The sequence below is a fragment of the Mytilus californianus genome, unplaced genomic scaffold (assembly GCF_021869535.1).
Source record: "Mytilus californianus isolate M0D057914Y unplaced genomic scaffold, xbMytCali1.0.p SCAF_11, whole genome shotgun sequence".
Lineage (NCBI taxonomy): Eukaryota > Metazoa > Mollusca > Bivalvia > Mytilida > Mytilidae > Mytilus > Mytilus californianus.
This window is the reverse complement of record NW_026262593.1, coordinates 39,755,976-39,773,288: the sequence shown is the minus strand read 5'-3', so window position 1 is coordinate 39,773,288 and position 17,313 is coordinate 39,755,976. Positions and strand designations below refer to the sequence as shown.

General features: G+C 31.6%; 1 protein-coding gene across 1 annotated transcript; it reads left to right on the top strand.

Moving 5' to 3' along the window:
- The first annotated feature begins 310 nt into the window (after nt 1-310).
- On the top strand, nt 311-16,135 carry LOC127720075 (uncharacterized). Its single transcript, XM_052226472.1, has 10 exons — nt 311-684; nt 4,428-4,554; nt 5,265-5,833; nt 6,532-6,679; nt 7,990-8,091; nt 8,534-8,620; nt 10,546-10,685; nt 13,602-13,661; nt 14,772-14,934; nt 15,802-16,135. Exons 1-10 carry the CDS (start codon nt 481-483, stop codon nt 16,083-16,085), a joined length of 1,884 nt encoding a protein of 627 aa, XP_052082432.1. The 5' UTR covers nt 311-480; the 3' UTR covers nt 16,086-16,135.
- The last annotated feature ends 1,178 nt before the right edge of the window (nt 16,136-17,313 follow it).

The following is a 17,313-nucleotide window of genomic DNA, read 5'->3' as shown; positions in this document are numbered from 1 at the left end:
CTGGATACCAATTTTCGTACAGGTGAACCACGAATTTAAATGTTCAAACGAACTGCAAATTTTCTATAGGGCTGTATGCAGACTTTGGCAAAACCATGAAATCAAATATCCACGAAAATTGGTACCCACGAAAATAAATGAATCCACAGTAAGGGATGTCTTCCAATTCATAAAAAATGGAATGTTTTAGTGAAGAACTATACCTTTTCCGTTTCAAAGAAGTCTGCTGATTTGAAAAATGTTGGTTTTAAAAAAAAAAAATTATGAATTTGAAAGTATTTTACATTTAGTTCAAAACTTTTCATCTTTCTGAAAATTGTTACATTTTATGAAAATATGCACTGAGACAACTATCCACCAAAGTTCAAATGAAGTGGATGTAAGCAATTATAGGCAACCGTATGGCCTTCAACAATGAGAAAACCCATACCGTATGGTCGGCTATAAAAGACCCCAACATTATGTATTGTTAAGTTCAGAATGAATACAATAAAACTGGTTTCTCATTTTAGTATGATGAATGATGCTGATATTAATGGTAACTTTATTATTGAGAAACAGTCCAATGTTTTATCACATCCATTGGAACAACCCATTGATGGAGCAAGAAAGACTTCTACATCATTTGCAGAACAGTTTGCAAGACTTAATCATGTGACGGCACCTCAAAGATCAACCGTTAAAGTAAGTGGTGTAACAGTTTTATTAACCAACTTATTTTAGTGCTAAAAGCAAACTAGAGGCTTTCAGGAGCCTGTGTCGCTCACTTTGGTCTAAATGCATATTCAACAAAGGACTCTCTCCAACATTGTAGACAAAAATAGAATTAATGACAAAAATCTGTTTTTTTTGTATCTATCATTGAAGTCTGATTAGTTTACAACAAATGGAAGTTTTTAACGACCTTGACTGGATATACATCCCTTGCACGGTCGGCTCGGTGCCCGAAGGCGTTTGGTGAGCGTTTAAATACTTTTGTGCCAGTGGTCAGGAACAGGTGGAGGACGCCATTTTGGTAGGCCGCCATCTTGGTTTTGTGAGTTGTTTTGGTTTTTCTTTTGTTGACTATTTTGATGTTATGTCTTCACAACGGCTGCTTTCAGGGCCAGATTGGTCAGCTTGGCAGCCCGCTAACCTCGTTGATGGAGTACTGGTAGATGAGTCTCGGACGTAGTATTAACGATGACAGAAAGCATTATCAGGACCAAAGTCGTGAGACAGTGAAATGGCGGTCCATCATCTAACACCTAGGATACAGCCCTCGGACGTCACTCGGCATACCACTCCCCCATCCATAATGGGTTTTGGAGTGTATGTTGACGCGGGAATTTGCCCCTACGCGGATTATAGCCTAACGTAGTCTGTACAGCGTTGGATTGGTTTCTGTCATCGAAAGTAGTAAGTCGTTGATCCATCTAACTGTAAACCCTCATCGAAGATAGCGGGTAAAGGAGAGCTGACCCAGCACGTCCGTTCAGTTGTAATGACTGTGACTGATGTGAATGTAATCCTGATTAGTTTCTCTCTATCTTCATGATCTTATTTAGCTTTTGCTCCAAACACAAAAGGAGGGTAAAAAAAATTATAAAGGGTAACAGTCTACTAATTATATCAGCAAAATTTGACTTGTTATTAGGTCTTGTCTTGCTAATCATTTTTGATTATTTAAGTTTCTATTTATTGATTATACTTTTTATCATATAAGGCAAAACGCAAAAAAAATGGTAAAAAATCGTAATAAAAGGGCAATAACTCCAATAATGAGTCGTCGGACAATTTCTGCCATTTTGTCTTAATTGTAGATCTTGTCTTGCTGATAATTTTTGTATCCTTAAGTTTCTTTCTATCTATTATAAGTTTTAAGATATAAGACAAAAACGCAAAAAAATTGTACAGATCGTCATCAAAGGGCAATAACTCTAAAAAGGAGTCAACTGACGATTTCAACCATAAGAAATATTTGTAGAACTTGTCCTTTTGATCATTTTTGAAATTTAAAGTTTCTCTCTATCTATTATAGTTTTCAAGATGATAGGCAAAAATCGAAAAAAAAAGTGGTAAAATTTGTCATTTAAGGGCAATGAGGCCTACAGGAAATCTTCTGACAGTTTTGACATATATGGATAATTGGTAGAGCTCAACACTCTGAACAATTTTATCCTTTTCAGATTTCCTCTTTTTATAACGGTTATCAGAATAATAGACACAACTTGCATTTTACCCCATATGTTCTATTTTTTTGCCATGTCGGCCATATTTGTTGGCAGACGGGGTCATCAGACACATATTTGAAAATAAATACCTTAATGATGATTGTGGTCAAGTTTGATTCTATTTGGCCCAGCATTTTCAGATGAGAAGATTTTTGTAAAAGATTACAAAAAAAAATGAAAAATTGTAAAAAATTGACTATAAAGGGCAATAACTCCTTAAGGGGTCAATTGACAATTTTGGTCATGTTAACTTATTTGTAGATCTTACTTTGCTGAACATTATTGCTGTTTACAGTTTATCTCTATCTATAATAATATTCAAGATAATTTCCAAAAACTGCAAAATTTCCTTAAAATTACCAATTTAGGGGCAGCAACCCAACAATGGGTTGTCTGATTCGTCTGAAAATATCAGGGCAGATAGAACTTTGTTTAATGAACATTTTTACAAATTGTCAGATTGCTCTAAATGCTTTAGTTTCAGAGATATAAGCCATAAACTGCATTTTACCCCATGTTCTATTTTTAGCCATGTCTGCCATTTTGGTCGGCAGGTGGGATCATCGGACACATTTTTTAAACTGAATACTTCAATGATGATTGTGGCCAAGTTTGATTCTATTTAGCCCAGTAGTTTCAGAGAAGAAGATTTTTGTAAAAGATAACAAAAATTTATGAAAAATTGTTAAAAATTGACTATAAAGGGCAATAACTCCTTAAGGGGTCAATTGACCCTTTTGGTCATGTTGACTTATTTGTAGATCTTACTTTGCTGTACATTATTGCTATTTACAGTTTATATATATCTATAATAATATTGAACATAATAACCAAAAACTGCAAAATTTTCTTAAAATTACCAATTCAGGTGCAGCAACCCAATAACGGGTTGTCTGATTTGTCTGAAAATTTCAGGGCAGATAGATCTTGACCTGATGAACAATAATATCCCATGTCAGATTTGCTCTAAATGCTTAAGTTTCAGAGATAAAGCCAAAATCTACATTTTACCCCTATGTTCTATTTTATTTTCTTGGTTGGTGGGCCGGGTCGTTGGACACATTTTTTAATTAAGATACCCCAATGATGATTGTGGCCAAGTTTGGTTAACTTTGGCCCAGTAGTTTCAGAGGAGAAGATTTTTGTAAAAGTTAACAGACGACGCCGCCGGTCGCAGGATGCCAAGTGATGAGTAAAGCTCACTTGGCCCTTTGGGCCAGGTGAGCTAAAAATGATATCAGAGAAAATAGTTGGTTTACATTATTCACCTTAAATTGGAATAAATTTTGAAAATCTGTATAACAGTAAACCAACAATCCATGATCATCAACAATAGGTTACATGTGTATTATCTGATCTTAGTATTATCACACCTAATTCCAACCTGATTAAAATTGTCATTTATTGTCACAAGTTTCCTCTTTTCATTTTTTAGCACTGGTTAGATTTAGCTGTTGGTGGACTCTAAGTCTCCAAGGGTTTCATCAGCCCATTAGTCAGCAATATGATTTATAACATACATTTCATACATTCATAAATTAATATTTTGGAGTCTGGTATGTCAAGACCTTATTTTAGCATTCAGTGGACGAAACCAGTTTTGGTGGATCAATTTTCTAAATAATTTTACAAGTAATGCATTTTCAGGGTTAAAAACAAAATGATATTTTGATTTCATGTATGAGAATGTTAAATAGCACCTTTTCAAAAGGGTTTTCTGAAGTAGGCTGTAGGTGCAGATTTTCACCTGTTTGCAATTCCTGATTGCTGTCTACCTCAGGGCTCAGATTATTTTTATAATCAGCTTACAGGACAGTAGGTGCCTACTTTCGAAGCTTGAAACAGCTATTTCACAACTTCTTATTTCAAAGTTTATCAGACTGGCAAAAATAATTTGAGCTAGAAGTAAATATTATGCAAATGTATAAATTTGGACAGACATTTTACTTTGAGATAATAAGAATTTTGAGATTAAAGAGTTTCGGATTACTAGAGCCAACTATATAAAGGAAATAATTGTATATTAAGCTTATAAACAGTTTTTTTTCTGTAAAACTAATTTACTCTTGTTAAAACTCTTGACTTCCCTTGAAAATGAACATCTTGCCAAAGAAAGGCATCAGTTGATTTTATATTATCAATGTGCTAAAAAATGTAAATATCTTTAGAAATTTGTTACTTTGGAGATGATAGATATAATTTTCCCTTTTGCAGGTTACCTCTCCAGGAAATGGTGAACAATCATCACCTATGGAAACTGACGACACTAGCCCTGGCCAAATACAACTAGAGTTTGGTGTTCAAAATGCCAAAATGAAGAATTTAGATTTACAAAGACATAGTATGGTTTATTACTAATGGCTGTTCCATTTAAATATACCTGTATACATTGGATCCTAGGTTGGCACATAGAAATCCCAACTAAATTTGAGAAGTGTGCAGAAAACTTGTTTTCGGAATGAAAGAGAAATGTGAAAAAAAATTTAATGGATGGGTACCTTATTTCAATAGTGACATCCCTGAATACTATGTATGTAAATGAAAAAAAAAATGAACATAAGAATTCTATGCAAACATAATGTATGAAAATTTGGAATTCTTAATTTTCCTGAATCCACTTAATAAAATTTATTTTGAGAGAAGTAACATATTTTTTTTTATAATTTTTTCAGGATAAGGAAAATATTTTATTATAAAATATGTTTTAGTCAACACAAAAAAAATATTGTCACAAAAAAAATCCATAAAAAGGGGATTGATAGTTTTGAAAATGTGTGAAAGTTCTAGTTATTTAATTACGCTGAAGTGATCTTGATGCAAATAAATAAAAGATAATGAATAGGAGAGATAACTCATTTAAAAAAAAAAAAATTGAAAATGAAAACATGTGAAGATTATCTTATTCTATGAAAGTTGTATTTTAATGGTATTATTTCAGGGTTTAGTTGTATAAGTACCCTTATTTTATTTTTATTCATAATGTGTTGTTTGGTCACTTGTTGAATATTTTTTTATATTCTTGGATTAGTTATCTTTAATAATTTTTTACAGGTCAACATAGTATTTCACAGCCACAAGTTAAACCTCAGACATATCAAGTATCGCAACCACAACAGCAGGTTAACAGACCATCTGGACAACAAACGTCACAATCGCAACAGCAGTTTAACAAACAATCTGGACAACAAAGGATACAATCTCAACAGATTGGAAGACCATATGTTCCTCAAGTTCCTTCTCCGCTTTTAAACAAAAGTGAAATGTCTTCTTTGGGACAAACAATACAGAAACAAACACCTAGACCATTTGTGCCGCAAAGTACACCCCAAGTCACAAGGCCTTCAGTGCCACAAATTTCTTTTAGCCCTGTGAACAGAAACTCAGCTCCACAAAATTTAAATCAGCAGATATGCAGAAACTCAATGCCACAAAATTTTAACCAGGAGATGTATAGAAACTCAGCGCTACAAAATTTTGATCAGCAAATGTACAGAAACTCAGCGCCACAGATTACATCCCAGTTTATCACAAAGTCAACTGGTCCACAGATAGTTCTTAAGCCAGACACACCACAATATGTACATCAGCAGAATACAAGATCTTTACAGCAAGCCTCTTCAGTAAGTTTGATTATGAAAAACATCAGATATAATGTGATAGATTGACAGTATATTTGGTACTGAAAATCAAAATTTTTTGCCATGTATTTATGATTTAAGAATTGTGACAGGGTGGGTTTCTCCAAAATAAAAACTTGCATATTATTTTGTTGGCATTATTTTCATGGAGCATTTGTTTCCATTGTTCAACAATTACAATAATAAATGCAAGCAGAAATAGCGTACAACAGGAATACCCTTCAAAACACCCCACAACATAATACTTTGAGTAATTTTTATATATCAAATGGACATACAACCATATTAATGACCCAGAACCTATGTCCAAAAATTTAATTTCTCTTTTTACTCTCATAAATTAATTTTAATGAAATAGCTCCTTTTGGTTAAATGTCAATACAGAAAGTCAGAAACTATATCTATGTCACGGAATCACATCATCTTTCTTGTGTTTATAAATTAAGATCTCAACAATATTTTTGACAATGTGCAGTACTTTTAATCAGTAAAACAAAAAATATATTTTAAGATGGACAAATAATGTGTATTGAACGATCAATAGTAAAAAGTTTTTGAAATAAAAACTTTTTATTAAAAAGTTTGCATATGTTGTTTTATTTCACAGTTTTTATAATTAAGATAAAATGGATTTAAATAAGATTCTTTGTACTTATACGCTGAAAATATTTTATTGACAGGTATCAAAACATAGACAAGTAGCTCCACAAATACAATCTCCACAGACTTTTGCAGCACCAAAGACACCTCAACTACAAATGCCAACTAGGCCATTCCCTGTAATACTGAGACCTGGTACTCCAAATGTTACAAAACTCCCACTAACAGGTACACATTTTTCTCTAAATAAATGCCTAAATTGGTGTTCATCAAATCACTGTTTTATAGATTAATTTTGTAGCAGAACTCTAAAATTATTTAAGATGTTAAATAAAGGAATTCGACCCAAGATATTATATTGTACTTAAAAAAAAAGAGATTATTAAAAAAAGATGTGGGGTATACTGCAATGAGACAGCAAACTCCCACTCCCAAAAAAATAACCAAAAAAGATGTAGAGGGCAACATACATGCAGACTTCAACAATCAATACATGGTAACAACATTAAAAACAGTTAATTAATAGAATTTAGAATTATTTACAACAATTTGTATGTCAAAATTCTAAGTTACTTTATCATACCTGTCAGCATCTGAAACTGAAATGCAGTATATGACCTGCATTGAAGAAGAAAACGTTAGGTCATTACGCGGTCCAATTTTAGTTTTGAGAGGGTTTTTTTTTATATACTATAATGTATAACATAAACATGTACCACTGAGTTACCTAAAAATAATCACTTTTGTATTTGTTAAGTATATAAATATTTATCATTAATTAAATATCTTTCTAAAGCAATGCCCTTTTATTGTTTTATTTCACACTAGTTTTCTTCTTTTTATTAATGAATGTCATAACCCCTAGCTATAATTGTAATTAGAAATCAATTATAGCTAATGTGCTCCTATACACAGGAGGAAGATAAATAGAAAGAAGTTAGTGCGTTTTCTTTCAGTGTAATATCTAGAGCATATGGATTTGAGTTAAAGCTTTTACAACTAAGTGATAACAAAATTATTCTCTCCAACAGAAATGTATTAAAAGGTTCAAATTGTTTTCAAATGATTTTTACAGGATATTTGATATTTGCAAACGGCAAATCTTTTAATCAGGACATAGAATTGTATGTCAAGCTTGACTGGCTTCAACTTTCTGGGGTACAATTTACAAACAATCCTCGAAATTGTTACTTTCAATCAAATGTTATGTTTTGATAGCTGTCATTGGCACGGTAAATAAGCAAATTCTAATTTCAATTGTTTACCTTTTCAAAGGAAAAACGCTGAAAAAACCGAAAGTAGATTTGACGTCTAAATACCGGAAACAATACCAGTCAGAAATACGGGTGAAAACAGGTCATTTTCTAAAATCCTGGGTTATTTGAATATCTGGCGGGTATTTAAAAAATCCTGTGTGAAGGGGAAATTCTCAGGTGTAACCCTCAGAATACAGATCAGTTGACAGCTATGACTTCATATTTAGTGTGACACTACTTTGTTTTCTAACTAAATGAGTACTGTCAGGTCTTTGCTTTCAGATCATGTCAGGAAAATGGCACCATCAAACAATCCTGGGTCCCAGGTCCAAGACCAATCTCCTAGGAAACCACAACATCAGCCTCTATCAACAACAACTGCTGGTACATTATCATTATAAAAAGTGAAAATAGTTAATGAATTCAACTTTTGTTGGCAGTCAAGGAAAAGTTCATTTGAGAAAAAAAAATAAAAAACTGAATATGAATAACTTACCATGATACTAAATTTCAATGAATGCTGCATTGAAGATAGAAGTGTTTAAACTATGCATGGGAATCTACTAGGAAGTCAAGCCAATCAGGATCTTTCATCTTATTATCTGATTTGATGAATGCAATTTAGTTTTTCAATGAAAAACAATGAAAAAATTGAATTGAATTTTTACTTATAAGATAGACGCAGAATTTTATCTTTCTAATAGAGTTGCAACTTTAAAAACCGATATGGAAATGATGCTTTTGTGAACTTCTAATTAATTTTTATGTACAATTACTTTAAATTTGACTCTTTATGCATATTAAGGCATATTTTATGTTTTGATAGGATCAAACAAACAGAATGAACAGTTCGATGAAAATGGAAATCCACAGACACCTTACTTTAATCAACAACAGTCACCAAAGACACCAGGTATAACCTGCACGTCCTTCAGTAAAATATAGATTCCACCACTGTAACAAGTGTGTTACGATATTTCTCCACTCGAGAGAGCTAAATTTTAATATTTAAAGCGTGAGGCTTGCCGAGCTTTTTAAATAATCAAAATTTAACTGTTGAGAGTGGAGAAATATTGTAATACAAGAGTTATAGTGGTGGAATCTGTTTCTCTAGTGATTTTTATCCTTCCTTTTCAAAGATTTGCAGAAAGTTGTGTTCTTTATATATGACGTCATCAGGCATGGTCGCCTTTTTTCATGATGTCACAATAGGAAAATTCAGAAGAAAACAAGAATAGTTGACGTCATGATGAAATTTGACCAATCATTTGCTGAGAACAGATATTTCACTAGTGAGGAGAAATATTTTTCTCACACCGATCAAGAAATGTGAAAATAGCACAAAAATTAGAGAATCTCTTTTCTTTAACTAGATTTCCAGCAATTTTACAATTTAGAGATCTTTTTATATGTAGCTTGTACATAAATGTTTTAAAATGTTTTGTTTTCCATGTTTAACAACATTATGTATACTATATTGTAAGATCATCCAGGCTTTATATATTCATGTAAGGAGACAAAGAAATTTGTTTGTTTTACCAACTAATGCACTAATCAAACAAAATAATAAGTTTTGTTGATTCTTTGGTATTTCATTGAAAATTTTACATATAAAATAAAACAAAAACTTTTATTCTAAAAAAATTGATAACACTTGATATTATTGTTTCTTGCTACCAGAGGTTATACATATCATCAAAATATCTATTTAAGAAGCTTACCCTATTGACCCAACCACGCTCGCTCCTTTTGGAATTAATGTGAATCCCTCAGTTTTGTTTTTTGTCTCGCATGGGAAGAAAGTTGCAAATAGCAAGACATAGGGAATTGCTTTTCTGGCGACAACGGCTACTGCTTCAACAATGTTTATTTTTTATTCTTAAGTTAGTTTGATAGGAACTACTTGTGATAGGTTATTGATAGTTTCTATAAAGTTGCATTACTATCAGGTCATGGTCATGTGAAATTGAATTAATTAGCAATTTCAATGTTAAGTTTTCTGCTTAAGTTAGAAGGATAGGAACTACTTACAATAGACAACGATATTTTCTATTAAGTTACATTACTGTCTGTACATCTCAGATTGTCGACCATTTTGAGGCCCTGCCCACTAGATCAATGGTCCAGCGACTTAATTAATAAACAATGTTGCAATCCATCAGATTGTCTTTTTCTGAATTTTATGCCAACAGTTGAGACATATCTCTGTGTCAACAGTTTATTTACCTTGATATGTATCTTCAAAATGGATTATTGAGATTTGAACAGGGATAAACAACTGTTGCCTCTAATTTATTTGGTCTGTCCATAAAGTCCATGCATTTCAGTGACTTAACGTTAAATGCACCAGCTTACAACTTTTTGGTGGGGTTCGTGATGCTCAGTCTTTAGTTTTGTATGTTGTGTTATGTATACTGTTGTTGGTCTTTTAGCCGTTTTTCTTTTTTTGGCATTGTCAGTTCCTTTTTGACTTATGAGTTTGATTATCTCTTTGGTATCTCTTGCTTCTTTTTTACAGGACTAAAGAAATAACAGGTCAATATCTTACGTAGTATTGTTATTTAAATGTCAGGAGTTGCATACTGCCAATTCAGAAATGATTGCATGCATTTATTTATGCGAATTTTAAAGAATGGAATAAAATTTGTAATTAATTATTGCAATTTCAAGAAAATCTGCATACAGATATATATAACAGATATCAGAATGTGAGCTCTTATCATTGCAATATTCATTCAATCGCATCATTCACATTAATAAAAACCTTGCAATAATTTCTGATTTTACAGTATTTATTTGCCTATATTTCAAATGTGAAATATGATACCATAATTTCAGAACACATCTCTGTAGAAACAGGATCTGGTGACTTTAGTCCATTTGATATGGAGAAACACAGACAGAAGCTCCAGAGGTTAAAACAATCACCAGGACAACCAATGAGAGCTGCTAGACCAATGTATTCAGCTGAAAAAGTGGTAAATATATATTTCACCTAAATTTATAAAACTGAACAAAGAAATTCACACAATTTAAAGGACTTAAGTGCAGGTAGTCATTTTTGCAGAAAAAAATATGAATACTTTCAAATTATTCCAGAAGTAAACATATAAAAGGTAAAGGTTATTGAAGGTTTTTAGTCTCATACTGGCAAAGACGAAGGGGCATTAGGTTTGCACTCCCTCCTTCTGTCCATCAAATCATCAATTCAGTTTTCCACACTTTTTTTTGTTATCCTTGAAGATCTTGATTTGATATTTGTTGTATAGTTTAATCATGACAAGTTGAATGTCAAGTTTAAATTTTGTTCCGTTCAGATGATTTTTTACAGAGTTAGGATCCTTAGACTTAGAAAATATGCGCAAGTAATCAGTTTTCCGCACTTTTTTCGTCATTTTGTTCCAGTACAATAGATTTTTAACTGGTAGGGGACTATGTATTGCACGGCAATACTTTCAGAATGCTTGCTTACACACTTTTAGAAAAACAACTGATTAGGGTTGATTACATGAGACAACTATATTATGCAATTTAGTGCAGAAATATTACTTGCAATACAGCCATTTTACACATAGGTTTTAGCAAAACTAAATATTACTAAAGAGTTTACCAAAATAGATATTTTATCATGTCAATATCTATGTACAAGTAAGCTTGTAGGAACCTATCTTTACTTCCTGTGCTGAAAAACTAAGTGAGCAAAGAAACATTACATCTGTTGACAAGGCAGATTTCAATAATCTTAGCACATTCATTAAAAATCAATTAAAACAACAAAAACATGAGAAATTTACCATACCACCAATAAAGATAAATGATCTATTTGATGAGTTAACCAAACTTGATGTAAATAAATCATAGTGAACTGATAATATTGGACCCCAAATCCTTAAAATAAGTGCCCCATATATTGCCTCTCCTCTCACATATATATTCAACAGAATGATAGATACTGGTATATATCTTTCATTACTGAAAAATGCTAAGGTAACACCAGTTTACAAAGCTGGTGACAAGGTTTTAGCAACAAATTACAGACCCATATCTGTTCTTCCATCTCTATCAAAAGTATAAGAAAGGCATGTCTCAAATAACATGTACAAGTACTTGACTAAATTTAAACTTTTACATCCTACACAATCAGATTTAAGGCCACATCATTCTTGTCAAACTGCACTTATTGATATCATTGACAAATGGCTGCAAGAAATGAATGATGGTAATTTAAACCTAGCAATACTGTTGGACTTCAAAAAAAGCATTTGATCTTGTAGATCATGACATTCTTTGCTTAAAGCTTGCTATTTATGGATTCAGTGAGTCTGCAGCAGGTTTTTTCTGGTCATACCTAAGTAATAAAACACAGCAAGTTAACATTTGCAATGTTAATTCTGATAAATAAGATGTTAAATTTGGTGTCCCCCAAGGATCTATACTAGGTCCTTCATTATTTGTCTTACTTATAAATGACCTTCCCCTTTGCATTAAAAATTGTAAAACAGACTTGTATGCGAATGATACTACTCTTCATAAATCCGGGAAAAACATAAAAAATTTACATGATGATGTACAAGAAGATATATGCAGAGTTGAAGAATGGTGCAAAATGAATAATATGTTCATCAATACTAAAAAAACAAAATGTTTGGTTACTGGAACAAGTCAGAAGTTATCAACTCAATCTTTTCAACCAAATTTACAAATGAATTCAGAAACACTACAAAATTCATCATGTGAAAAATTATTAGGTGTTAAAATTGACAGCACACTTAGCTGGACAAATCAAATTGATCAAATTTGTGCTAGCATTTCATCAAGAATATACCTTCTTTCTAAATTAAAGAAATTTGTAGATATTAATGCCAGGAAAGCATATTATAATGGGTATATTCTGCCGCTCATTGACTACTTCTGTATTGTTTGGGGAGAATGTAAAAATGAAGGGATAATAAGAATATTAAAACTTCGAAAAAGAGCAGCATGATTAATTCTTGATGCAGACCCTTTATTCCCATCAGCCCCCTTATTTAAAGAACTTGGATGGATGACAGTAGAAAATAGAATCAAATACCACAAATATTTACTGCTACATAAATGTATGCGGAAAGAAGCACCACAGTACCTACTTCAAAAGTTTCAACTTATATCTGTTAATAATCCTTATGCTTTAAGGGGTGTTACTCAAGGTAATTTGATAGTTCCTAAGCCGAAAACTGAACTGTTTAAAAAATCTTTTGCTTATTCTGGATAAGTTTTATGGAACAGACTACCATATGAAATGCGTAAAGTGCAAAACACTCTTTATTTTAAACAAATTATAAAACGATACTTGAGGCAGTCCCAATATTCAGTCTTGAAATGGTTGCAACTATTACTTTTTTAGATTGTATGATTTTGATTTGTATATAATATCTATTTACTTCATGCACTCTGGAACTGTTTTATATGTTCTAATGGTACATGTACACTGAACTATCATGACTATACGATTGTGAACTGACTATGTGTTAATATGTTGTATGTTTGCTTTTTTTCTCTTATTTTTATTTTTTTACTTGTATTGTATATGAGGGCCTCAGGGAAGATTAGTAATTGTAACTAACTGTGTTTACCCTCTTTAAATAAAGAATTTATTATTATTATTATTATTATCTTTTTGGCTATTAAAGACATTGGAGCATAAATAAATATTTATGACAAGATGTCAAAGTGAGGTTTTTTTGTCTTACTTAAATTTTATTCATGTTCATTTTCTTTTTTTGATGTAATTCCAACAAATTTCATTTGCTCCTTTTAGTTTGATGATTAAGGAAAAAAATATTTGATATAATGCAAACTGTTTATTGGTTTCATGACAGAATTTACATGATGCTTGAATTAAATAAACATTTCAGGATCCAAGCAAAGAAACAGAACCAGGGATATTTATGGGTGTTCAGAGCATATTTGACACAGTAAGTAAGGGGGGGGGGGCTTATAGATTGTTAAATATTCAGTGCTATTTCTGTAGGGACTGTTAATTTTTGTCCTTTAAAATATAAATTGTTAGTGCCCTAATCAAGATTAAAATAGAAATAGAAGTCAAAATCACAAAAAACTAATTTAACCCCAACACATGTTCATGTGCCTGTCCAATCCTTAAGTTAAGAGTGTCTTATATCATATATATTGATGTGGTTTTTCGAATTGATGGATGACCTTTGATACTCTTTTCAATTTATTCATAACTTTTTTAGACTAAGAGAGATTCACAGCTTGACATCACATTGAACTTACACCTGTCTCTTGATGAAAACTGTTTGTTGACCTCTAAATATTGTTGGGCTCCTGTCTCAATGACAAAGATCTAACATCTCCTTTTATTTGTCCAACACTGTAGATATGACGTTTCTTCTCTTTCTGTCAGTCCTCCATTCCTTCTGTCCCTTAAGTTTAACAAACATTTTCCTGTAATGCTTAAATCTATTGATTAGATATGTGGTACGTGTATATATATCAAAAGAAGTTACAGATTAAGTTTGAGTTCGTCTAACTAAGTGACATTGTGGATGGTTGGGCTCTTGGACATAGAATAGCACTTTTTACGTCTTGATTAGACATTTAGAATATAATTAATCTTAATAAGTAACATTTATCTAATCAGATTTAACATGAACTTTTAGAGTTTGTCTATGATAAAAACATTCAGATATTATGTATATTGACATTTCTACAGTGTTTTAAAAATTAAAATCAATCAACATTTTATGTGAAAGAAAGTAATCAAATGTATGGAAACAATTATATTTTGACATGTACCATAATTTCATAAATCTGCCGATGCTTCCTGGGGGAAGTCAAAAATCACTGGAAATTAACATTGATATATGGTTCTCTGTATAACTAATTACCAAGAAAATGATACAGTATAGCTATAAGACAATATTTTATACAATACAAATTAAAAATACACCAACGTGTTTGTATTCATAGAATGATAAAATAGTATGTAAAATAATGTTTGTCAGATTTTACAGAAATGACTTGCAAGTTGTTTAGATATATTTTTCTATCTTATAATACAGAAGAATACCAGTAAGAATAGCAGTGCTGCTGACACCAACATGAACTTTAGTGGATTTGCTACAGAATTGTCCATGTTTCAGTCTGGTGGTGGAAGTAACATGTTTTCTAGTTCTGCAGATGGTGGTGGTGACAAATCCAATTTCTTTGGTAGCAAATCACCAGGTGATTATTAAATATTGGGAAATTTTTTGTTGTTTCCATTCAATTACACAATTACGTATGAACTGTTCAACCAATGCTTTATAAATTTTAATATGTTGTTACTAATGACAAAATGGAGGTCAAGTTCAATATAAATCATCTTCAGTTTTGTCATTCAGTAGTTATGGTCCTTGATTGAATGGAAAATTGTACTTATGTCGTTTCCTGTGTTATATTTTGAAAACTGTTTAACAAATACTTTTCAATTAAATTTTAATATGTTTTTACTGATGACAACATTAAGGTAAATTTCTAATTAACAGTATTCACTTTTGCTGTTCAGGAGTTATGGCCCTTGACTGCTTTAACAATGACACCAATGAATGTAATAAAAATCTAGTTTGCTGTCAAATTGACAGCCTCTAGTTTCATAATGGTTTTCAAGAAAATAAACCTTGTATTATCGCCACCTTTTTAACCAAGTGACATGATAGTGATAAGTGAGGCTGTTGGTATATCAAGGGAGAAATGTATATGAAAGCTACATACATTTAGGAAAAGGGGACTTATAGCACTAAGTGAGAGTAAATGAGAGACCATGCACTATTATAGAAGGTCTGTATAGCAAAGGAGCACTTTATAATCATTAAATATTACATTTAGGCCTACATATACTACATAGGAACTGATTATAAAGTCATCATGAGGGCCACATGAAATGGATATTCTCATCCCCCTTTTAACCTGTCAAGTGCTTACTGATTGAACATCCTACACTTTTGCAGATTTTTTGTTTTCCCATATAACGTGTAAAAGTCAGTAAGTTTTCTAATGTAACCTGTTTAAGATTCGCTAAACAATGTATTTAATATTTTATTTATTTGACAGATTTGGGCACAGCAGATTCTGGGTTCAGTTTTGGAGGGGCAGATAAACCTGGAGGAAGTTCTATAATGTCGTTGTTTGGTAGCAGTAATTCAGAAGACGATACACAGGAAACCAGTTTCTCTTTTAGCTTTGGAGGAGGCAGAGGGGACCAGTCAGGGGGAAGTCCTGCATTTAGTTTTGGAGGAATGGGAGATAAATCTGGTGGTGATTCAATAATGTCATTGTTTGGTGGCAGCAAACCAGAAGAGAAAATACAAGAAAACAACTTCTCTTTTAGTTTTTGATGAACTAGTACTTGAAACTCACCTGTTCTAGAGATTACATTCGATCAAATTATGCCTTTGATCTCTTATTTTGTTATTATTTAAAACAATTAGAAAATCATTATATTGTTATTGTTATAAATTATAAATATAAATGTTAATTGTTATAAATAATAAATATAAATGTTAATTGTTATGAATTATAAATACAAATGTTAATTGTTATAAATTATAAATGTAAATGTTAATTGTTATAAATTATAAATATAAATGTTAATTGTTATAAATTATAGATATAAATGTTTAATTAATTGTTAATTGTTATCAAGTATAAGTATAAATCTTAATTGTTATAAATTATGAATATAAATGTTTATTTATTATATTGTTATAAAATTTGTTTTATGTATCGTTACATAAAACTTTTTTTTTTTCAAATGTTTATTTAAGTTGAAATAAAATCATATTTATGAAACTGTGTATTCGTATAATGTAAAAGAAGGGATATGGTTTAATACCTGCAATAGTTCGTAACATTAAATTCCTACACTCACGTGATAAGCAAAAGAGCAGCACTTTTATTGCTGTTCTTCATCTCAAAGTCACAGTGAGACCATCAATAAGGAGCAAAAACTCACAACTCACTGAAAACTCACAGACAGCACCTATTGATAACCTTTGAGCAGAATAATTTGATAGAAGTTTTCATTGAATCACACATTGCTGGGTAATATAAACAAATTACAAGTTATTACATGTACAGTCAAACAAACCTAACAAATACTGTCATAGCTTGTACAAAAATCTCCTTGAAACATTTATACAACTACTGGTGTCATCAAGAATTTGTTGGATAGATTGGCAGGAATTAATGTATGAATAATCCAAATAGCAGTTTCTATAAACATACGGACCTGAGAATTGAAAAAGAAGACGACAAGTTAGCTCTGGAATAAATAACTGTATGCCATAACTGAAAAGACAAAGACAGCAAATACCTAAAAAAACCTAAGGACACTGTTTGCTATCTCCACTCAGCTCAAGAAATAACCTCTGTCAATGAAATTAAAAAAGGATATGTTGTCTTAATTCAAGACAAAAAATTCCTACACACACTTGATATAATTTAAAGCAAAGGGAAAGTGCTATTAATGTTATTCTTCCTCTCAAAAGATACATTTAGGCTTTCAATACATGTGAACCAAATGTCACATCTTACTGCAAGTTCATTACAGTCCTTAGCACTTGG